The 24,672-nt window shown below is 41.1% G+C and overlaps 2 protein-coding genes and 2 pseudogenes across 2 annotated transcripts; 2 read left to right on the top strand and 2 right to left on the bottom strand.

Annotated features, from left to right (window-relative positions):
- Positions 1-356: 356 nt before the first annotated feature.
- Positions 357-689, bottom strand: LOC121741186 (annotated as a pseudogene).
- A 4,919-nt stretch (positions 690-5,608) lies between these two features.
- Positions 5,609-6,695, bottom strand: LOC121810469 (serine/threonine-protein phosphatase 7 long form homolog). Its single transcript, XM_042211234.1, has 2 exons — positions 5,871-6,695; positions 5,609-5,785 (listed from the first exon to the last, which is right to left on the bottom strand). The coding sequence occupies exons 1-2, from the start codon at positions 6,693-6,695 to the stop codon at positions 5,609-5,611; spliced, it is 1,002 nt and encodes a 333-aa protein (XP_042067168.1).
- LOC121741616 lies at positions 6,634-10,520 on the top strand (annotated as a pseudogene).
- Positions 10,521-11,064: 544 nt separating this feature from the next.
- LOC121741617 lies at positions 11,065-12,048 on the top strand. Its single transcript, XM_042134468.1, has 2 exons — positions 11,065-11,196; positions 11,301-12,048. Exons 1-2 carry the CDS (start codon positions 11,188-11,190, stop codon positions 11,721-11,723), a joined length of 432 nt encoding a protein of 143 aa, XP_041990402.1. The 5' UTR covers positions 11,065-11,187; the 3' UTR covers positions 11,724-12,048.
- Positions 12,049-24,672: the final 12,624 nt, after the last annotated feature.

Raw genomic sequence — 24,672 nt, 5'->3', positions numbered from 1 at the left:
AATATAACCAGGTAGCATACCTGCATTACCTAAATGCGCGATGAAAATAACATTTCAAAAACATATATATTTACAGGAAGGAAGGAATTAAAATGAAACATGCAAGCACTTAAAATGATGGGATATGGAAGTTAACATACGCCTCTGATGGACTGATTACACTATTATTATTAAACACAACAACAGTAGCACACCGAAACTAGTACGTAGTAAGTAGAAGCTAAGGCAGCGGCTGAGACGACAGCATCTACACTAACAACTTATGCTAGCTAGTAGTGTATATTCAGAGACTGTCTGAATGAGACAGAGACAGAGACAGAGGGTATTTGTAGTTTTATGTATTCCTAGTCCTAAACTTACTCATCGATCTCCACTCCTTCCTCCTCGGCCCGCTCCCCACCGGACTTGTCACCCGTGCTCAGCCCTTCTTTGCGCCCCATCTCCTGGTAACCCCTCCGTCCCCAGCTGCTCCCTCCGAGTCTGCCCTCCACGGCTCCTCCCTACAAATCTCATTTCATATTAATAAAAGTAATTAGGGATATCATTTCTAATAGCTAGTAAAGAATGAAACCTTCAGCAAGGTGCTCCTGGGCCTCGAAGCTTTTGCCGCCAGTGCCGCCGGGGACCACCGTCTCTCCCTGCCTCGCCTTGGCATCGAGCTCGGACCTGTCCTGTTGTTGAGATGCCATGTTAATTAAACTCGACCTGCAATTAATGTCTTTTCTACAGTCAGTAGAAACTGAGTGATAGTGAGATAGTGATGAAGCTAAGCTGCGCAGCACCTATATATAGGATACTTGCGAGGCGGCGCCATGACGACACGTAGGTAGCTTTCACACTGAAACGTGGCGGAGGGAATGACACGGACTCTGCTGACGCACTGTGTAAAGTTTATCCCCACACCACACCCCTCAAATATTAGTACTTAAATTCGGGATGTAGCGAGTAACCAAAAACCTGCTTCATTTAATCTTTTTTCTGTTTATTTTAGTAATCCCTCCCTCTCTACTAAAGACGTTTCTTTTTAATACTACAAAATTTAAAAAATTATATTAAAAATGAGTTATGTGAAAAAAAAATAAAGTATAAAAATAAGAAATATATTTGTTTTTTATCAAAAAAAATGACTCAAGAGACAATAAAAAAAGAAAAATGACTCAGCTATAAAGGAGAGAGTACTTAGGCACTCTAATCTTTTGTACAGTACATGTTATAGCATCATAATCCAAATGAATGCATAAAAGTCAATGGTAAAGTGGACATGGTAATACTCTTCATTAGATGTTCCATTTTTTTATCGGATTAGATTTTAAGAAATTATTTGACTTTATAAAAAAATAGTGTAAAATATTTATGGAATATATTTCTCATTTTTATATATTGACTTATAATAAAATGTGAGTGAAGTGAGTTGGGGAATTTGAGTTTTCTACCAAATATATAAAAGTGAAATAAGCTATTTATTGGTGGATGGATAAAAAAGAAAAAGTAGAATATTAATAGGGGGAAGAGGTAATATAACTTTTATTTTGTTTTTGTTTTTATAGGAGTGTTGCATAATGAAGGCCATATTTTTGTAAATTGTGGAGAAGAATACCTCCAAATCACCTGCCCCAAATAGCTTCGTCATGAGAATTGAGAGTATGTTTCCTTCCTTTCATTTTTGGTTGTCTTCCAATTAAAAATTTAGTATAGTGTGGGTAACGTTTTGTGTTTGGGTTAATTTTAAACTTTTTGAGGTGTTAGATTTTCAATTGTTCAGAGCATGTTTGAATAATTCTATATTAATGTGACTAAAACACATATTTTTTGAAAAAAAAAATCATGCTTTCTCTACTCTTTTGGATGCTTTTGAAAATTTATTCATGCTTTCTCTACTCTTTTGGACTGGTAGCTTCAAAAGAATCGCCTTAAGTAGCAACTAGTACACGAATGCATAACGTTATAAAGAGTCATCGAATATAATTGCAGGAGAATCTACTGGAGACAATTCTAATTCTATTATTTCCTACTCAGTAAAATTCCATTGTCGCTCTCGCATTTCTATTTCTACCATTTATATACGTACACTTCTGTACTTAGTTTCTGCACTTAGGAGAACCCCTCTCTCTCTAGATCTCCTGTTTCCATTCGGTTGAAGGGTACGAGGGTTTCTCTTTGCTCCGCAGATCTCGCATACATCTACTGAAATCCGCAGCTTCGATCTCGAACCCTCGATTCATCTCCAGCCATGGCGGCTGCCAATGCTCCGATCACCATGAAAGAAGCCCTTACGGTATTCCCATTTTCCCTATGTTCTCACCCTCTCTTACTTAATTCTACTCATTTTAGCGCCGTCACTGCCAATTTCAAATGTTTTCTTCTTCTTCTGAATACGGATGATTTTTTGCTTGATTTGAAGCTTTGCTAGTTGCAAGCTGCTGGTGATTGTTCGTTTCGTGTTTAGACTGTTTCCTGTTTACTTTAGTTTCAGATCTGCCGGGATGGAACTTTGACTATGTTTTATTTGGTGTTTACAGTTGACTAGCTTAGGGATCAATCCGCAGTTCATTACTTTTACAAATGTGACGATGGAATCTGATAAGTACATCTGTGTTAGTGGGGGCAATTATTTTGTTGTTCTAGATTAAAATTAACATTCCATAAGTGTACTGAACTTTTTTTTGTTCCGGCTTTGGGAGATACGCATGAGGATCATGCGTCTCCTTTTAATGAAAACGCATGACGAAGATGCGTTTTACACAAAGACGCATGACGCTCATGCGTCGTCCAATTTGTCAAATTTTTTTAAGACGCTTGACGCTAATGCGTCTTAGGGAGAGACGCATCTCCATCATGTGTCACTTGTTTTTTTTATTTTATAGACGACGCATGATTGTCATGCGTCTTAAGGAGAGACGCATGAGGCTCATACGTCTTTAATTTGCATAAAACATACGGGACAGAGACAGTAGCGGGTGATGCACTATTTATTAGCACTAAAAATACCTGCAAGCATACAGGGTAGATCTAGTATAGCTAAAGGTCAGTACCAGATATCGAACACAGGGAATAAGATTGCAACGGACTACCATATACTAAGCGTCATATACTATCTAGAGACACGTGATTTTTGGGTTGATTAATTAAACTAGACCGAAAGAAATAAACAAAAAAAAGGAAAACATAAAAAGAAATAATACAAAGCAGGCTTAAGAATGTAGAATTTTAGGATCCAAAAACACAATCGACTTCCTTGAATTACGGTCTCCAGAGCTATTAAGTCGATCACAATTATAGATTAAGCCCCCTCCCGAGGTGAGAAACCTATAGATTAGGTGATAGGATTGAAGTCCCTTTCTAACCCTTAAACCCCTAACTCCTAAAAGCATATAAGATCAAAGACCTCACTCAAAACCTCAACTCTCCCGAGTTCTATTGAATTAAGGTGTGAATTATCTCTTTTTCCAAGTCAATTATTTCGTTTCCCGAGTACTCTAATCAACTCTAACATGTATTCAAGGGGTAGCTAATCAATTGAACATAGAAAGCACCAGATAAATCAAATAACTGCAAGAGCTAACAAGGAAAATCAATCGAATATCTTCACCAAAAATTCCACAATTGATGTTTAACTCATAGACAAGTAAAAACTACAAGTAAAGTACGAGACATGAAAGAAATTGTAAAACTCAAGGTTGAATCTTCAATCTTCAGTCTTCTCTTGCCTGGATCTGCAGAACTCCGCTCCAATGGAAGATGGATGAATTATGTGTGTATTATGGAATGGAAAGAGGTGTAGAGATGGAGAAGGATTGGAGGCTGTGTGTATTATGAAATGGAAAGAGGTGTAGAGATGGAGAAGGATTGAAGGCTCTGAGATAAAGATTATGAATTAGGTTCAGAGGTATTTATAGGCTGGAAAAAGGTTTATTTTTGATAAATTTCGTGCCCTACAAGAAATAGGAGAGATTTGGCTTCACAATATAATAATTTCTTTTCTTCCGTGAATTTCCGCCTAATTTCCGCCAGATTTTGACTACACTGCTCGATGTTTGTAAAATGGCCATAACTTTCTCCACATAACTCCGATTTAGATGTTTAAGGTATCCACGCGAAGGTCTTTCGAAGACGAAGAGACTGGTATCTAGTAGGCACTGGTTGGACTTCAAAATCGCTTCCAGAATGGGCTCGAACAGAGGCTGCTGCACTTTGGCCTTTTTTTTCACCTTTTCTATCTTTTTCTATCATTTATCAACAAACACGTCAAAAATACCAAATGTATAACATATGCAATTTAAGAACATAATTTGCATGATTGACATTTAAAACAAGTCAAATCCAGTCCTTAAAAACTTGCAAAATCTGTGTTTGTCAGCGGGCAGACGCGAGAGAAACACCATAGCAGGCGCAAACTCAGCGATTTCGACGATTTGTTGGCGATTTCCCGTCATATTCCGGTAAGTTTCCTTCAATCTCTCAACATTCCTCCCTTATGTATTGTTTATTTGCATAATTTGTGTAGGTTTCTCTCAATTTTGTAAATTAGGGTGTTATAAGAAATTGTTCAAATTTGACCGATGTTTTGTTGTTTTGTTAATTGTAATGGATTTTATTGGTGAAATTCATTTTATTGTATAGTTTTTGATATGTTTGAGATGCTTGGTATTATGATTTTGGTTGTTATTGGAGAAGAGAGTATGAGTTGAAATGTATCTTGTAATTTAACCTTCTAATGTAGTAGGTATATGTAAATTAAGCCTTATAAATCATAAATTGTGATGAATTGGAGTTTCTAATATATAATATCAATGGATTAGGAGTGAATCATTTGGTTTATAATGTTTTGTTGTTTTGATGATGATTTGAATTTATATGTTATTTGTATTTTATATGTAAGTTTATAATTGTTGTTTTGTGAATATGTTATTAGATAAGATGAAAACTTCAAGTTCTAGCGGACAGTTATTATATGGACCTGAAGATCCGTCGGTGCTATATCTTCAGAAAAAACATATTTCAAATGAACTACTGAAAGATAGCACAACACAAGTTTTCAAAGTTGCCGGACGGAAAGTAAGACATGAGATGTCGACATTCATGAGAATGTGAGGTATTGGCTTGACGCCTTTGGTTTCAAAGGCGTGATGGATTGTGGGAAGTCGATGAAGGTCGACAATGAGCTGATCACGGCTTTGATTGAGCGTTGGAGGCCAGAGACGCACACTTTCGAGGCGACGGTGACCTTGGATGATGTGCAAGCCATTTGAGGCTTGAGAGTGGACAGTCGCGTTTTCACATGGCGTGACCATCATGTCGGATATCCTGATTGGCCTAGCAAGTGGCGAGATTTGTTGGGATGGATACCGGATACATCTATAGAGACAAAGCAAGGCGGTTTGCTGATGACCGCTCTGATCAACCAGACGAGGATACTTTTGGGTGATGACCTACCTACATATGCATACATCCAAAGGGCACGTATCCATGCCCTAATTTTGTTAGGAGATCTCATTCTACCAGACACCACGAGGTGTAAGGTTCCTTTTATGTGGTTTAATGCATTTGAGGATCCGAACGAGGTGCAGACTATTATTTGGGGAAGTGAGGCTTTGTCCTACCTGTATCATTATCTGTGCGAGGCTTCCATGGATAAGAGGAAAGAGTTGGGCGGGCCTATGTTGCTTTTGCCGCTATGGGCGTGGGAAAGAATGCCCACATTGAGGCCGTCGTTCATAAAAGCACTCGTACACGAGCCATATACGCCATGTGGCGCCAGATATATATTTAAATATTTATTTATTTCCTGAACAAAAAAATAACCAAGATGCATAAACAAATAAATATTTAAATATATATCTGGCGCCACATGGCGTATTTGGCTCGTGCACGAATGCTCCTATGAACGACGGCCTCAATGTGGGCATTCTTTCCCACGCCCATAGCTGCAGAAGCATCATAGGCCCGCCTAACTCTTTCCTCTTATCCATGGAAGCCTCGCAGAGATAATGATACAGATAGGATAAAGCCGCACTTCCCCAACTAATAGTCTGCACCTCGTCCAGATCCTCAAATGCATTCAACCACATAAAAGGAACCTTACACCCCATGGTGTCTGGTAGAATGAGACCTCCTAACAAAATTAGGGCATGTATACGTGCCATTTGGATGTATGCATATGTAGGTAGGTCATCACCCAAAGGTATCCTCGTCTGGTTGATCAAAGCGTTCATCAGCAAACCGCCTTGTTTTGTCTCTGTAGATGTATCCGGTATCCATCCCAACAAATCTCGCCACTTGCTAGGCCAATCAGGATATCCGACATAATGGTCACGCCCTGTGAAAAAGCAACCGTCCGCTCTCAAGCCCCAAATGGCTTGCATATCTTCCAAGGTCACCGTCGCCTCTTCGATCGGTAGATGGAAAGTGTGCGTCTCTAGCCTCCAACGCTCAATCAAAGCCGTGATCAGCTCATTGTCGACCTTCATCGACTTCCCACAATCCATCACGCCTTTGAAACCAAAGGCGTCAAGCCAATACCTCACATTCTCATGAATGTCGACATCCCATGTCTTACTTTCCGTCCGGCGAACTTTGAAAACTTGTGTTGTGCCATCTTTCAGTAGTTCATTTGAAATATGTTTTTTATGAAGATATAGCACCGACGGATCTTCAGGTCTACATAATAACTGTCCGCTAGAACTTGAAGTTTTCATCTTATCTAATAACATATTCACAAAACAACAATTATAAACTTACATTTAAAATACAAATAACATATAAATTCAAATCATCATCAAAACATTATAAACCAAATGATTCACTCTTAATCCATTGATACTATATATTAAAAACTCCAATTCATCACAATTTATGATTTATAAGGCTTAATTTACATATAACTACTAAATTAGAAGGTTAAATTACAAGATACATTTCAACTCATACTCTCTTCTCCACTAACAACCAAAATCACAATACCAAGCATCTCAAACACATCAAAAACTATACAATAAAATGAATTTCACCAATAAAATTCATTACAATTAACAAAACATCGGTCAAATTTGAACAATTTCTTATAAACCCTAATTTACAAAATTGAGAGAAAACCTACACAAATTATGCAAATAAACAATAAATAAGGGAGGAATATTGAAAAATTGAAGGAAACTTACCGGAATATGACAGGAAATCGCTAAGTTTGCGCCTGCTATGTTGTTTCGCTCGCCTTTCCTCTTTCTCTCTCGCGTCTGCCCGCTACTGCCTCTGTCCCGTATGTTTTTATGCAAATTAGAGACTCATGCGTCTCTCCCTAAGACGCATGACGGTCATGCCTCGTCTATAAAATTAAAAAAATAAACAAGCGACGCATGATGGAGATGTGTCTCTCACTAAGACGCTTTAGCGTCATGCGTCTTTGTGTAAAATGCATCTTCGTCATGCGTTTCATTAAAAGGAGACGGATCATGCGTCTCTCTCAAAACCAGAACAAAAAAAGTTCCAGTACACTTAATGAATGTTTATTATACTCTAAAACAACAAAAGAATTGCCCCGTGTTCGTGAGACTGCTCCACAAAACAGTGTGGTGATTATCGATATGAGCATGCCATCACAGCCGCTGCGGCGGCCCATTACGGCTGATTCGGCACTTATGAATCCAAATTCTAGAATATTGGCATTGAAAGGTGAACGAATTCTACTGACAGCTTCTGATTAATTAAATCGTGTATTTCATTTCTGAAAAGTATCTCTCATGTTGCAAGCTCAGAAAAAGTTGCATTACCGATTGATCTGAACAGTGAGAGCAAGTTCATAAAATAGCTTATTGGACTAGATATCGGCTACAAAAAGAAATTTCTACTATTAAGTCTTATTTTGACTATTCATGTAATCAAATGAGATAAAATAAAACTGGGAATATTCTAGAGATTGGAAATGAAAAAAGAATGGTATAGGCATGCTTGAGGAAACAATGCTGCGAATCTGATTCAGGAAAAATATCCTAGGAATGACAAGGCCGTCATTTGAAGATGTCTCTTTCCTAGTTATGTCTAAGCTTTCAGAAAGCCTCTCTCTTTTGTTTATAAGAAGCTCAGTACAAGCAGATTCAACCGTAAATATAACGAATCTTGGCAGCTTGATTAACGAACAGTAAATTTAAGCTGGTCTGTTCCCTAAGAAGTCTTCTTAAAATGATGTATCCCTCATACTGTTTTGCCTTTTCTGCACGATTGTGGTGGAACAATCACTGCCCCTTTCCCATTGAGAAATATAAGTTTCATTTTAGAAATCATCAGGATTAACATATCGTATTTTGTTACTCCATATTATTGCTGTCAGAAACAATTTACTGAATAAAGGATGACCAACTCTGCTTCCTTTTATTGTGATCTTACTGACAAGACTAGTTTCCTTGATGAAGCTCAACTTCCTGGAACCACTCAAGATCACCTACAAATATTTAACATTGAGGCAAAAGCAAAGATGAAGTCCCATCAGATGCCTGAGCAGGTATACGTATATGCTTCAGATATGAGCATACAATTTAAGGATTGATCAACAAATGCTGCAGTATTTTAATATGCTTTGTGGCAGGTTGTATTTTGGAAGTGGATAACTCCTAAGATGTTGGGTTTAGTCACGCAGTCCTCAGTTTATCACTGGTCAATTCTGGAGCTTGCCGTCAATCTTGCTAAGAGAGGAAACCTCTTTGGCGCTGAGAATTTGGTAAGTCGGTCTTGGGCTGCAGATGTCCCTTTACACATAGTGGAAGAATCTTGTTAGTAAATGTTTAATCGTTACTGTTAATTACAGCTATAGTAAACATGTGATCACTTTTCTCTTACCTTTTTTGTTAATAAAAGAACAAGCATGTATAATGATTTCATTCTCACTGTATGAAATGCATGTCACTTCTGGGGTATTTTGGTGGTGATGATGATTTACATCATACCATTTGAAAAGTGCTTAATTTTTTAGACCTTTAGATGGTCTCTGGTTTTAGTTCGAGGACACTAATAACAATTGGTACCTGTTGTTTATCGTAAAAAATACTTTAGGTTGTCCAGCGTTTCCAAGAATTATTTGCTCAGACCAAGTATAAGGAAGCTGCAGAGCTGGCTGCCGAAGTGGCTGTGGATGCTCAATTGTATAAAGAAGCCTATGCCATTTTCAAGAAATTTAATTTGAATGTCCAGGCTGTTAATGTGCTGTTGGATAATATTCGAGACATCAACCGTGCTGTTGAATTTGCTTACCGTGTTGAAGAAGATGCTATCTGGAGCCAAGTGGCTAAAGCTCAACTAAGGGATGGGCTAGGGAGCGATGCAATAGAATCATTTATTCGTGCTGATGATGCAACCCAATTTTTGGAAGTCATCCGAGCTTCAGAAGATGCAGATGTTTATCATGACCTTGTGAAGTATCTTCTCATGGTTAGACAGAAAGCAAAGGAGCCAAAAGTAGACAGTGAGCTTATTTATGCTTATGCAAAAATTGATAGGCTGGGTGAAATTGTAGAATTTATTCTTATGCCTAATGTGGCTAATCTGCCGAATGTTGGTGATCGCTTGTATGATGAAGCTCTATATGAGGCTGCAGAAATTATTTTTGCTTTCATATCCAATTGGGGCAAATTGGCAAGTACTTTAGTGAAATTGAAGCAATTCCAAGGTGCTGTTGATGCTGCGCGGAAAGCTAATAGCGCAAAGACATGGAAGGAAATATGCTTTGCGATGCTGAGGAGTTCCGCTTGGCTCAAATTTGTGGCCTCAACATTATAGTACAGGTAACTGAATGCAGTGCACTTGTTATATAACTTCTTTTAGTTTCATAATCAGTCTCATAATTTTTGTGGCTTTTATAGGTTGATGACCTTGAAGAAGTTGGCGAGTATTATCAGAATAGAGGATGCTTTAATGAGCTCATATCACTTATGGAGAGTGGTCTAGGATTGGAACGTGCACATATGGGCATCTTTACAGAGCTGGGAGTCCTTTACGCTAGATATCGCCATGAGAAACTCATGGAGCACATAAAATTGTTTTCTACTCGTCTCAATATCCCCAAGCTGATTCGAGCATGTGATGAACAGCAGCACTGGCTAGAATTAACTTACTTATATGTTCAGTACGATGAGTTTGATAATGCAGCGACAACTGTGACGAATCATTCTCCAGAAGCTTGGGATCACATGCAATTCAAAGATATTATTGTCAAAGTTGCCAATGTGGAGCTATATTGCACTTTTACTTGCAAGAGCACCCTGACCTCATCAATGATGTTCTCAATGTGCTTGCTCTTTGCATCGATCATACCCGAGTTGTGGGGGTTTTTTCTATTTTTGTACTAGAATAGAGTTAGCATTCCTCGTTTGTTCTAGAGTTTTTTTTTGTTCCGGGTTTGGGAGAGACCCTCATGCGTCTCTTTTTAATGAGACGCATGACCCTTATGCGTCTTTTATAGAGACGCATGAGGGCCGTGCGTCCCTCTTTTTTTTCGTTTTTTTATTAGACTACGCATGTGGCTCATGCGTCTTCGGGAGAGACGCATGAGCCTCATGCGTCTCTACGTTGCTTAAATCATCACATCATCACATTCATGCGTCTCTAGTGCATGAGGCTAGTGGCCTATCCATGCGTCTCTAGTGCATGAGGCTAGTGGCCTATCTTATATTTATTATTGTAAGAGAAAATCGATGTCTCGAGCCCACCGCTGCATGTCTCTGTCCAAAACGTGGACTTATGATCAATACAACTCCCTTCCCACTTTCCAATACAACTTTCCACGCTGCATGTCTCTGTCCAAAAAGTTTTTGTCCCCTCCCTTCCCACTTTCCACGCGCTCTCTCTCCCTTAATTTTCCCATTTCTCAATACTCTTTTTTTAACTACTCATTCCGTTTTGTGTATAAATTTTGGAATAAACGTGGACTTATGATCAATACAACGTAGAGACGCATGAGGCTCATGCGTCTCTCCCTAAAACGCATGAGCCACATGCGTCGTCTAATAAAAAAAAAGAGAGACGCATGACCCTCATGCGTCTCTATGAAAGACGCATAAGGGTCATGCGTCTCATTAAAAAGAGACGCATGAGGGTCATGCGTCTCTCCCAAACCCGGAACAAAAAAAAACTCTAGAACAAACGAGGAATCTAAGTTCTATTCTAGAACAAAAAAAGAAAAAACCCCGAGTTGTGGACATAATGAGAAAGGTGGAGATTTATTTTGGATATCTTCCTTTTATCTCGATGCACAAATTTGTGATCATGGTCTAAGTTTTTACCTGTTTCTGATTACATTTTCTGATGTTTTTTAGGCGGGCCATCTGCGTCTTGTTAAGCCATACATGGTAGCTGTTCAAAGCAATAATGTATCTGCCGTCAATGAAGCTCTCAACGAGATCTATGTTGAAGAAGAGGATTATGAGAGGCTACGCGAATCAATTGACTTGCATGACAACTTTGATCAGATCGACCTTGCTCAATTGCTGCAGAATATGTATGCACAACTACTTCCTCTTGCTTTGCCGGCCCCTTCCATGCCTCCCCTCCCCCACCCATGGGTTGTATGGGCATGCCTCCAATGCCCCCATTTGGCATGCCACAAATGGGATCCTACTGATGTGTCGATTGTTCATAGCTGGACGTTTCAGTTGATTGGAAATGGCATCCATGGTGGGGATGTCATGCTTTCATTATCTATCGTGTTATTTTCTCATAGCAATCGCCCGGTCTACTGAAACATTGATGGGTCAGAATACAGAGGCTGAGGTTTACTCCAAGGGGAAAGTAAATTGATTCAAAGCTGAATCAATTTAGTCGAAGAAATTCATTTGATTTGTTGTTGTCTTCGATAGTGTGGATATATTTATATACTCCATATACATATATATTTCTTTGTAATATTCTTTGTTATCTGAGGCAATTTTTTTGCAGCGTTAGGCAAAAGCTGAGGATAATGTGTACTATATACTACAAGCAAGTGTTCAGGAACGTGACATTTTGTACTAAATCTTCAAATTTCCGTTTTCATTTTGTGGTTTAGGTTTGAAATTTGTAAATTCACTCTATTGTGGCTGGTTGGTTGTTCTTCCTTTGCGGCCTATGTCGCCGAGGTAGTGTAATGTAGCTAAACTTCGTTTTTCCTTTTCGATTACGTGAATTCATACATTTTTGGAAATTTTACAATGTGAAAAAAAATTGTACTCCTTGTTTATCTCTGTCACGGTTGTGCTGCTGCAGTTTCTTCCCACGAGTCTCTTACAATAATTTTGAGACCGAAAAAACTCTGGATTGTTAACCGTTTGCTTAATTTGTTTTTATATTTGCCTTTATTAGATTATACTCTAGAAGAAATTTGAGAAAAAATTCCCTAGTCAAGGAATGGAATATCAGGTGGCAATCCTATTTGGTATGTCATAATCATAAACTTTTGACAAATGAAAATATATATAACACTCTAAATATAAATATACACCATTTATTATATGGAAAATTTGTACACATTCGGTGTATAATAAATACACTATACATATAGGTCCATCATTTCATATATTTAAAATTATTACATTATTTTTTCACTAAGTCGTCTGATATGTAAATTAATATAAAAAAATGATCGCATCACTCAATTAAAGATTTTTAGGAGATTACTTTTTTTCTTCTTTATAAATACAAAAAATGTAGACAAATAAAAAGTGTAATTATAACATCAAATTTGTTGGCATTAAATACTACTCCATATAAATTAAATTAATAAGAGTAAAGACCAAAAATGGTCCTGAACATATGCCCATTTTATAATTTTGGTCATATATTTTATCTTTTGAATTTTTGTATCTTGAACATTTCAACTCGGATCATAATTAGTCCTACACTAACAATTTCGTCAATTTTTAAACAGTTTTAACCCGAATGACACTGTTAAAACCATCAAAATCGGTCAAAATCGGGTTAAAACCGTTTAAAAATTTACGGAATTGTTACTGTAGGACCAATTGTGATACGAGTTAAAATGTTCAGGATGCAAAAATTCAAAAGATAAAGTATAAAACCAAAATCATAAAATGAGCATATATTTAGGACCAGTTTTGTCCTTTACTCGGTTAATAATACAAATGATTACGGGTGATTATAATGTGTAGACATTAATTGTATGGATATTATACATTTTGTTAAATTATAAAAATAGTCAATTAATAATACAAATGATTATGGGTGATTATAATGTGTAGACATTAATTGTATGGATATTATACATTTTGTTAAATTATAAAAATAGTTAATAATAATAAGATAATCTAAAAAATACCTTTATTAATCATAATAATAATAATAAGATCTAAAAACTAATTTTATTACATTAATCATTTTCAATATAGCATGAAAAAACTTCGTAAGCAAAATAAGACAAATGATTGTTGCATGATAAAGCAATTAAATTTAAAATTTTATTAACTAAAACTATATACTATTAAAAAGAAGTGATCGTCATCCTAATTACTCACTATATATTACGTGGGGAATGATCAATTGCTAACTCATTATTTAATTGCTAACTACAACTAATTTAAGACTATAAGATTTTAAAAATGTTGTGGTCTACAATTTGTCATGTGTAATTTCATTTTTCATTTTTTAATACTAAAAAGATAATAGCAACTATAAAATTTAGGGTTTGAAAACACAATGTCAATACAGTCTATAAAATACATCAACAAAAAGACATGACAATGTCAATACAATTTCATATTGACATTGTACAAGCATTGTATTGCTATATTATGTGTCGTGTATTGATATAAAGCTGTTAACGAAATTTATGAAAATTTTCGAAGTTTTTTCAAATTTTGACTTCGGAACATATGCAGTGAGATCTCGTTAAAATTGTCACGACCGCACTTCCTAGGGATAGAAAGCACGGGAAATCGTGACTCGTGGGGGATTTAAGAAGCGGGGAAGAAGGGGGAAAACATACAATTCAAGGCAATACGACTTAACAAACAAGGATGAAGTTTCATTTAAACCGGTCAACGTTTCAACAAAAACCCAAGTCTCAAAGTAAACGATAGCAGAGTTCGGCAATAACGAAAATAACAGAGTTTCTTAGACATTTGATAGCGGAAGCAATTTGAGAGTATAGTTACTACTACGTATGAAGACATAATAATAACCGGACCAGTTCTTGAAATCATCACTCAACATTCTCCGCCTCCCGACCTCGCTCAACCTGCACATAGGGAAAACATATGCAGGGGCTGAGTACTTGGTGCACCCAGTGAACTCACGCCCGAAAAACATTCATCGTTAAGATATGTCAAGCCCTCATCGCGTGAATCCCGGGTTTTACTTTAAGAAGAACCGGGAAGCACAAAAATATTCAATTCCATAAAAAGTGTCCGCGCGGACTAACATCATCCCCCATCATATACCATATCTGAACCATCATGTGAAACGAGACTGTGGCCACAATCTCGATCACTGGACCGGCCGACCTAGGGGACGGCTCACGATCCCCATCAGTGCACTAGTCTAAGTAGGGCGTAGCCCTAGTTAGACCCGAATTCGTTAACCATCAAAGTCTAGTAGAGTATTATTCTAGTAGACAATCAGATAGGCAGTTTCAAAGCATAAACACGACATGACATACTTTATAGAAACATCCTTATAACACCATAAACATATCAATTCAAGAATAAACATTTAAGAATAAAGCCCACCTCAAAAGCTTAAGATTTCCGTAAAAATTCCTCGTTCCGACTTTTAGCGTGCGTGCGAACCATCTTTTCGGAAAACACATAAAATCATATCAATTCCCGATAACAACGATAATTAGAATGCATGCACTCTAATTAAATTCTTTTAAAATTCTTTTTCTCGATTTCCGCGCACTTTCGGTTATTCGGCGGCAGCCAAGGCGTCGCGTGCGACGCCGGTCGGCCGCTTACGCTCGTTCTATCCTTCGTTGGCTCCTCGCATTTTCCATAACGTCGAAAATAATTTCTAAAAATTATTTAAGCGCTTACTTAGATTTTCCGTAATTATTTACCCTTAAAAAGAATTATCTCGAACCTCGGTAAAATATTCACTCGATAAAAAGAACTTACGGAAAATTAATTAAATAATTTCTCCCGATTAAATTTTAATTAACGGCCCAAGCGAATTAATTTCTTAGCCACTTTATTCCTCAAGATAATTAATTAGGAAGCCCATCGCTTAAAAGAAGAGTCCACGATAAAAAAAGTCTTCCAATTTAATTATAAGGCCCTACTAAAAGATTTAAATCAAGGCCCAAATTTTAAAAAAAACACATGGCCCAAAAAGCATGGCCCAACTTTCATCATCTTCTCCAACACACTCTCTCTCTCTCTTCTTTCTCTCTCACCGTCGCCCTCTCTTTCTCTCGGCAAACACACACAGCCGACCACCACCACTGTCGTCGCCGTCGTTCTCCCTCCGGCTCGCCACCGTCGCGGCTGGAGCCGCCTGCCGCCACAGCTGGAGCCGCCGAGGAAGCCGCTGCCTTCGCTGCTCGCCGGCGGAAGCTGCTGCCGCGGAGGACACTCCACGTCGCCGCTGCCGTGCGGCTGGGGCTGCTGCCTCGCCGTCGCGTCACCAGCCGTGGTTGTCTACCGTCGCAAATGGAGATGCCAGCCGTCGGGGAGACGTCGAGCGGCTGTCCGCCGCTGCCCGTCGCCGGCGGTGGCCTCTCCTCCTCCGAAACCACCCCGAAACGTCCCGCAACACACGTTATGGTTATAAAGTTTCGTTCTTTCCTAGATTCGATTATGCGCGGCGATCGTTCGGTTATTTCTACGTCGGTTTCTACTTAGTTGATTATGGAAGAAGGTCAAGCTATATGCATACAAAGCTAATAATAACTCATGCATTGAGATGGAGATGGATTATACCTCCTAAAAGAAAAGGTTGGACTTGATGGTGAATGAACAAAGATGTGAAATTTCCTCCTCTTGCTTCCTCTCTCGGCTTCTCTCTCTCGCCACTTTTCCTTCTCTCCTCTTCTTCTCCCTTTTTTTCTTTGCAAAGTGAAAGTGAGAGGGTGGCTTAGAGGGTGGATATTGATGGGGAAGTGGGGAAAACCGATCGATCATGGGGAAAAAATGAAAACCGTCGGCCATGAAGCAAGAAGGAAGAAGAAAAGAAAGAAAAAGGAAAAGAAAAGGAAAAAGACTTGGGCTTGGTCCAATAAAAAAAAATACTTGGGCTTCCACAATTAAATTCCAATTGGGCTAAAGAAATAGAATACGAGCCCAAATTAGTGAAACCACTACTTGGTGGATTTAAAGAGTATTTAGACTCCAAGATTAATTTATTTTTTTAATTGGACTTCGAATTTATTTTGAAAAGTCCAAAATAAATTCATACATTATAATTTTGTATTTTTCCTTCGTTCATTAAAAATTCACGGGTCTTCATTATATTAGATTTTGCTATCTCGTTCCCCAAAAATACCAATTAAAGTACGAGAAATCGTACAAAATTTATATTTGGTGTTGTTCCAAATATAATATCCGTTCATCCGTTCCTCGCTTACGCGCGTCGTTGCCCATATATTTCCTTCCATTTAATACATTCGTCTTGCTAATGAATAGCAATTTCATCATCGATCTTTCAACGAGACCTTAAACGAGTCTCCATCGTTCATACTTAAAATAACATAAACACATTCTTTTTCCACGTTAAACACATAAACCATATTCTTTTCATATCACACCTATCGAGAGGCATAACATTTTGAAATAATTTTATTCATTATTTCATTACATAAGATAAATTTCTAACTTAAGGTACGGGTGTTACATTCTACCCACCTTAACAGAAATTTCGTCCCGAAATTTACTCATTTCCAACGAAAAGTTTCGGGTACTTCTCCTTCATTTTATCCTCGAGCTCCCAAGTAGCCTCCTCGTGGCCATGGTGTTTCCAAAGTACTTTCACGGACGCGATCGATTTATTCCTCAACTCTTGCACCTTCCTGTCCAGAATAGCTTCGGGCTTCTCCTCATAACTCAAGTCAGGATTCAAAACCATTTCCTCTTGATGAACCACGTGTTTGGGATCGAACACGTACTTTCGTAATTGTGACACGTGAAAAACATTGTGCACCGTCCCAAAACTCGGTGGTAATGCCAACCTATACGCTACGGGTCCCACCTTCTCAAGGATTTCATAAGGCCCTACGTATCGAGGCTTCAACTTTCCCTTTACACCGAACCTCGTTATCCCCTTCGACGGAGATACCTTCAAAAACACCTTATCTCCCGTATTGAACTGTAAATCCGTACGCCGGACATCAGCATACGACTTCTGTCGGTCCTGAGCTTCCTTTATCCTTTGTCGAATTTGTCGCACGATCTCTATCATCTCCTCGACCGAATCCGGCCCGAGTATTCTTCTTTCACCCACCTCATCCCAGTAAAGTGGTGATCTACACTTCCTCCCATACAATGCTTCATACGGGGCCATATTTATCGTCGCCTGGAAACTATTGTTATAGGCGAACTCGATCAACGGTAGTACAACTTCCCAATTTTCCCCTCGGTCAAGAACCACGGCTCTCAACATGTCCTCGAGAGTTTGAATCGTTCTCTCGGACTGTCCATCGGTTTGTGGATGGAAGGCAGTACTAAAATTCAGTCGTGTTCCAAGCTCTCGTTGCAGACTTATCCAAAACCTTGAAGTAAACCTTGTATCCCGGTCTGACGTGATTGTTACTGGCACTCCATGTAGCCGAATGATTTCCTTCACGTAAAGCCGGGCCAGTTTGTCGGATCCATGTGTTATAGGGATAGGTATAAAATGCGCACTCTTGGTGAGGCGGTCTATAATCACCCAAATGGCCGTATTCCCTTGTCGGGTCTTTGGTAGTCCTGTCACAAAATCCATGGCGATGTGTTCCCATTTCCATTCCGGAATCTCCAACGGTTGCAACTTTCCATAGGGTCGTTGATGTAAAGCTTTTACTTGTTGACATGCCAAACATCTTTCCACAAACGAAGCTATGTCCCTCTTCATTCCATCCCACCAGAATGATCCCTTCAAGTCCTGGTACATCTTTGTACTTCCAGGATGAGCGGTGTATGGGGTCTCGTGTGCCTCGGTCAAGATTTCATTTCGGAGTCCATCGTCACTAGGCACACACAGTCTCCCCTCGTAGGTAAGAGCATTATCCGCTTCTTCTCTAAACTTTTCTTGTTCGCCCTTCCTCACCCTCAGTCGAATTTTCTCCAGATTTTCGTCATTCCGTTGCCCTTCTATTATCCTTGTCCGTAGATCGGATGCAATTACCAAGGTGGCAATCTTTCCCTTCACAGTTTCCGGAGCTCTCACTACCTCCAGTCGCATCTTGCTAAAATCGCGAATCAACTCCGCTTCCTGAGTGAGAAAAGTAGCCAACTGCGGTTGAGCCTTCCGGCTCAAAGCGTCCGCCACTACGTTTGCTTTACCCGGGTGATAGTTAATACCACAGTCATAATCCTTAACTAGCTCGAGCCATCTGCGTTGCCTCATGTTCAAATCTTTCTGCTCAAAGAAGTATTTCAGACTCTTGTGGTCGGTAAAAATCTCACACCGAACTCCATAGAGATGGTGCCTCCAAATCTTCAATGCGTGCACAACAGCCGCTAGTTCTAAGTCATGAGTAGGGTAGTTCAACTCGTGTGGTCTCAACTGCCGCGAAGCGTAGGCAATCACCTTACCATTCTGCATCAGAACACACCCCAGTCCAATCTTCGATGCATCAGTGTAAACCACATAGTCTACTCTCGGTTCCGGCACTGCTAGAACAGGTGCGGTGGTCAATTTCTCTTTCAACAACTGGAAGCTAGCCTCACACTCCGGTGTCCAATTGACCTTGGTCCCCTTCTTTAATTGTTGAGTCATTGGCCTTGCGATTCTAGAAAATCCTTCAATAAATCTTCGGTAGTATCCTGCCAATCCAAGGAAACTCCGAATCTCGTTTGGGGTCTTTGGCGCCTTCCACTGTTGTACGGCCTCCACCTTTGCGGGGTCAACTCGAATCCCTTCGGCTGTCACAACATGCCCCAGAAAATTCACTTCCTTTAGCCAGAATTCACACTTACTGAACTTGGCGTATAGCTTCTCTGTTCTGAGTGTTTCCAGCGTGATCCTTAGATGCTCCTCATGCTCCTTTTCATCCTTCGAGTAAACCAATACATCATCTATGAACACCAGGACGAACTTGTCCAAGTATGGATGGAATACTCGATTCATTAAGTCCATAAATACCGCCGGTACATTCGTCAGTCCAAACGGCATTACTACAAACTCATAATGCCCGTACCTCGTTCGGAATGCCGTCTTGGGTATATCCTCCCTTCGTACCCTCAATTGATGATATCCCGATCTTAAATCCATCTTCGAAAATACTCCTGCTCCCCTGAGTTGATCGAACAGGTCGTCTATTCTCGGCAGAGGGTACATGTTCTTGAGAGTCAACTTGCTCAATTCCCGATAGTCTATGCACATTCTCAGCGTCCCGTCTTTCTTCTTCACAAACAACACAGGTGCTCCCCACGGTGATACACTCGGTCGGATAAAACCCAAGTCCAGTAGTTCTTGTAACTGGATTTTGAGTTCTTCCAACTCCTTCGGTGCCATTCTATATGGTGCCTTCGATACCGGTGCGGCTCCCGGTTCCAGATCGATAGTAAACTCCAACTGTCGGTCAGGCGGAGGGCCTGCCAACGCGTCGGGAAATACGTCGGGAAACTCACGTACCACTGCCACATCTTCAACCTTCCTCTCTTTCTTGTCATGTCCTTGCAGATACACAAGATAGGCCGGACGCCCCTTTCTAATCATCGTGGTTGCTTGAAGTGCCGATATCACACAAGTTCGTTGATTCATCGAAACTCCGTGGAAGGTAGAGGGCTCCTTCCCCGGGGTTTGTAACGAGATTTGTCTCTCTTGACATCGGATAGTGGCATAGTTTTCAGCTAGCCAGTCCATTCCCAGAATAATGTCGACATTATCCATCGGCATAACGTGCAAGTTGTGCGCCACTAAACTAAGTTCTCCCACCGTGAGTTCTATGTTCGAGCAAGATTGTGAAATTTCTACAAGGCCTCCTACCGGTGAGTTCACATTCATCTTATGTTCAAGTTCATCAACAGGCAGTCTTAAAGCATTCACGCAGGAGTGCGATATAAAAGAGTGCGACGCACCCGTATCAAACAGAACAGCAACAGGCATGTCAAGTAACGTTCCCATACCTGCCAGATTTTCTTGTTTTGGCTCTCCCTGTGGGGCTTTCGCTTGCTTGCGTCCCAAGGCATAGGCCCTAGCTTGAGTCGGATATGGCTGACGACGCTGCTGCTGCTGCTGCGGAGGTGGTGCAGGATTCCCTCGAGGTCCATTCGGCATTCCCTCACCTCCAGTATTGTTATTGCTCGAGCACTCCCTGGCGAAGTGTCCGACTCCACCACACTTGTAGCACACGTTGGTCCCGACTCTGCACTCTCCCATGTGGTTCTTCTGACATTTGGCACAATGAGGTGCTCTCTGACGGAAATCTCCACTTTGGAATGGAGCAGCTTGCTTCCCTTTTCCCTGGGAAGAGTTTAGGGTACCCTGGAACCTCTTGTTGTCGAAGGGTGCGCGGTTCCCGTCCCATTTCCTCTTATCCCGGAAATTCTGCTGTGAGGTCGGCGGTGTTGGGGTAGTGGGTGTAACCGTCTTTTCCCGTGGCATCGCTTCCTCCATGTCCAATGCACGAGATAAAGACTCGGCATACGAGAGTCTACCACGGCACGCCAACGCCATCCTGATTTCGTGCCTCAGACCGGCACAAAACTTCTCCGCCATCTTCTCGTCGGTGTTTACTTGCTCGGGTGCATATCGAGACATGTCACATAGGGCACGGTCATATTCTGTCACAGTCACCCGCCCTTGCTTTAAATTGTAGAACTCGGCCTCCTTTGCCTTACGGTAGCTCCTTGGAATGTACTTGTCATACAGTTCCTCCTTGAAGTCTTCCCACGTCAGAGTGTCCAACTGTTCCTGCGTCATTGTCCGTTGCTTCGTCTCCCACCAGAATTCTGCGGATCCGGTGAGCTGATAAGTCACGCACGATAGGCGCTCCTGGTCAGTGCACCTCAAGAACTTAAAGATGCATTCTATGGCCCGAATCCAGGTCTCGGCCTTGGTTGGATCTCCCATTCCATCGAACACGGGAGGACGTTCCTTTCGGAACTCTTTCTCGATGTTCCGTTCCGGCTGTGGCGGTGGTGGAGGTGGTGGTGGTGGTTGTCCTTCGGGACCCACACTGCTTTGGGTCTCGTTGCTTGCCCCATTCTCGTGGTGAACTGCGGCACGTCGGGGAGGCATTCTGTTCAACACATGCGTTAGTACGAAATCCAACTTTTACCATCACCACATCACACAACCTTTCCAAAGCGATAACACAACCTTCCATACACAACGAGGTAAAAACGAACACAACGATAAAACAACGAAAACTTCATTATCTTAAAACCAACAAGTACGTGTTTCCACAAGGTCTTTGAAACAGGGAAGGAAAACAAACGTCAAAAGAAACTACTACATAGTTCGTCAAAACAAAACATACGAAACTAACAAAACAGCAAAAGAACACTACTCCTCGGGAGCTCTCTCATAATTCGCCCCTTCCTCGCTATCAACTTCAACCTCTCTCGCAAGGGGCTCTTCTTCGGGGTCTTCCTCATCCTCCATGGGATCCTCCTCGTCTTCAAGGGGATCTTCTTCCTCTTCCTCATCACTCTCCCGCACATCAGTAGCGTCGTCGATATGCTCATCGACCACAAGAACTTCCGTCGCGGGAGGTGCGGAGGTGCGCATCCCAAGCCTTCTCCTCTTAGGGACTGCGGCTCGATGAAGACGCCTCTTTCCTTGGAGGAGCATAGGGTGGCGGTCCATCACGAGCATCGACCAGTGCTTCCAGGAGAACCTTCACAAAACCATGCATGTCCCCTTGCATGCTGTAGTCGGGAAGCTTATGCCAGACGTATGACCGTGAAACCTCGTCGGCCCACCTATTCCAAGGTGCCGGTAGTCCATCAATCAATCTCTTGATTCCCTCATAGTGCCTCACTCCACAGCCATGGGCATCCCGCCATAAGGTCAAGTAATCGGCGACATAAGATATCAAAGGGGCCCTCGCGTCCCTCTCGAAGCCGCGGTACATCTCCACCGCCCGCAATCCATTCTTGACGTACCTTCCCCTTAGCGGTGCGTGGATCGTGATCGCCATCTACATAAAAGTAAGTTCCCTTAGCAACCAATCGTAGAAAAAGGATAAGCGAGGTAGGAAGAAATAAAACGCGTAGAGAACGTCATACATGCTACCGCGCATATACCTGTCGATTTTCATAAGGAAAAGTCTTAATAATTCTTTTCTTTAAAAAAAAAAAAATCATCTAAGGATAGATGTTTCGTATTTTATAAACGTGGTACTTTTGCAACTTCGTCTATCCTTCCATCTATCACAATCGCGTTTCACAAGGTTATCCTTGTCTCGTCATTTCATCGTCCTTTGGAATTCGCGCCTTTTCGCACCCCATTCATTCTATCACTTCTATTATGCTTCGTTTCAACTTTTGCCTTCTTTCGTGTTGAGCGCGGTGAGACGGAGTGTTGAGTGTTAAGCGAATACTCTTTTAGTCTAGCGAAACGAGTCTAGACTAGATTGAATAAACGACTCTCGGTCCAGAGCGGAAGGAAAAACACGGCTCTGATACCACTCTGTCACGACCGCACTTCCTAGGGATAGAAAGCACGGGAAATCGTGACTCGTGGGGGATTTAAGAAGCGGGGAAGAAGGGGGAAAACATACAATTCAAGGCAATACGACTTAACAAACAAGGATGAAGTTTCATTTAAACCGGTCAACGTTTCAACAAAAACCCAAGTCTCAAAGTAAACGATAGCAGAGTTCGGCAATAACGAAAATAACAGAGTTTCTTAGACATTTGATAGCGGAAGCAATTTGAGAGTATAGTTACTACTACGTATGAAGACATAATAATAACCGGACCAGTTCTTGAAATCATCACTCAACATTCTCCGCCTCCCGACCTCGCTCAACCTGCACATAGGGAAAACATATGCAGGGGCTGAGTACTTGGTGCACCCAGTGAACTCACGCCCGAAAAACATTCATCGTTAAGATATGTCAAGCCCTCATCGCGTGAATCCCGGGTTTTACTTTAAGAAGAACCGGGAAGCACAAAAATATTCAATTCCATAAAAAGTGTCCGCGCGGACTAACATCATCCCCCATCATATACCATATCTGAACCATCATGTGAAACGAGACTGTGGCCACAATCTCGATCACTGGACCGGCCGACCTAGGGGACGGCTCACGATCCCCATCAGTGCACTAGTCTAAGTAGGGCGTAGCCCTAGTTAGACCCGAATTCGTTAACCATCAAAGTCTAGTAGAGTATTATTCTAGTAGACAATCAGATAGGCAGTTTCAAAGCATAAACACGGCATGACATACTTTATAGAAACATCCTTATAACACCATAAACATATCAATTCAAGAATAAACATTTAAGAATAAAGCCCACCTCAAAAGCTTAAGATTTCCGTAAAAATTCCTCGTTCCGACTTTTAGCGTGCGTGCGAACCATCTTTTCGGAAAACACATAAAATCATATCAATTCCCGATAACAACGATAATTAGAATGCATGCACTCTAATTAAATTCTTTTAAAATTCTTTTTCTCGATTTCCGCGCACTTTCGGTTATTCGGCGGCCGCCAAGGCGTCGCGTGCGACGCCGGTCGGCCGCTTACGCTCGTTCTATCCTTCGTTGGCTCCTCGCATTTTCCATAACGTCGAAAATAATTTCTAAAAATTATTTAAGCGCTTACTTAGATTTTCCGTAATTATTTACCCTTAAAAAGAATTATCTCGAACCTCGGTAAAATATTCACTCGATAAAAAGAACTTACGGAAAATTAATTAAATAATTTCTCCCGATTAAATTTTAATTAACGGCCCAAGCGAATTAATTTCTTAGCCACTTTATTCCTCAAGATAATTAATTAGGAAGCCCATCGCTTAAAAGAAGAGTCCACGATAAAAAAAGTCTTCCAATTTAATTATAAGGCCCTACTAAAAGATTTAAATCAAGGCCCAAATTTTAAAAAAAACACATGGCCCAAAAAGCATGGCCCAACTTTCATCATCTTCTCCAACACACACTCTCTCTCTCTTCTTTCTCTCTCACCGTCGCCCTCTCTTTCTCTCGGCAAACACACACAGCCGACCACCACCACTGTCGTCGCCGTCGTTCTCCCTCCGGCTCGCCACCGTCGCGGCTGGAGCCGCCTGCCGCCACAGCTGGAGCAGCCGAGGAAGCCGCTGCCTTCGCTGCTCGCCGGCGGAAGCTGCTGCCGCGGAGGACACTCCACGTCGCCGCTGCCGTGCGGCTGGGGCTGCTGCCTCGCCGTCGCGTCACCAGCCGTGGTTGTCTACCGTCGCAAATGGAGATGCCAGCCGTCGGGGAGACGTCGAGCGGCTGTCCGCCGCTGCCCGTCGCCGGCGGTGGCCTCTCCTCCTCCGAAACCACCCCGAAACGTCCCGCAACACACGTTATGGTTATAAAGTTTCGTTCTTTCCTAGATTCGATTATGCGCGGCGATCGTTCGGTTATTT

The sequence above is a fragment of the Salvia splendens genome, chromosome 7, assembly GCF_004379255.2.
Source record: "Salvia splendens isolate huo1 chromosome 7, SspV2, whole genome shotgun sequence".
NCBI lineage: Eukaryota > Viridiplantae > Streptophyta > Magnoliopsida > Lamiales > Lamiaceae > Salvia > Salvia splendens.
The sequence above is the reverse complement of the archived record's forward strand: the minus strand, read 5'-3'. Positions and strand labels throughout refer to the sequence as shown.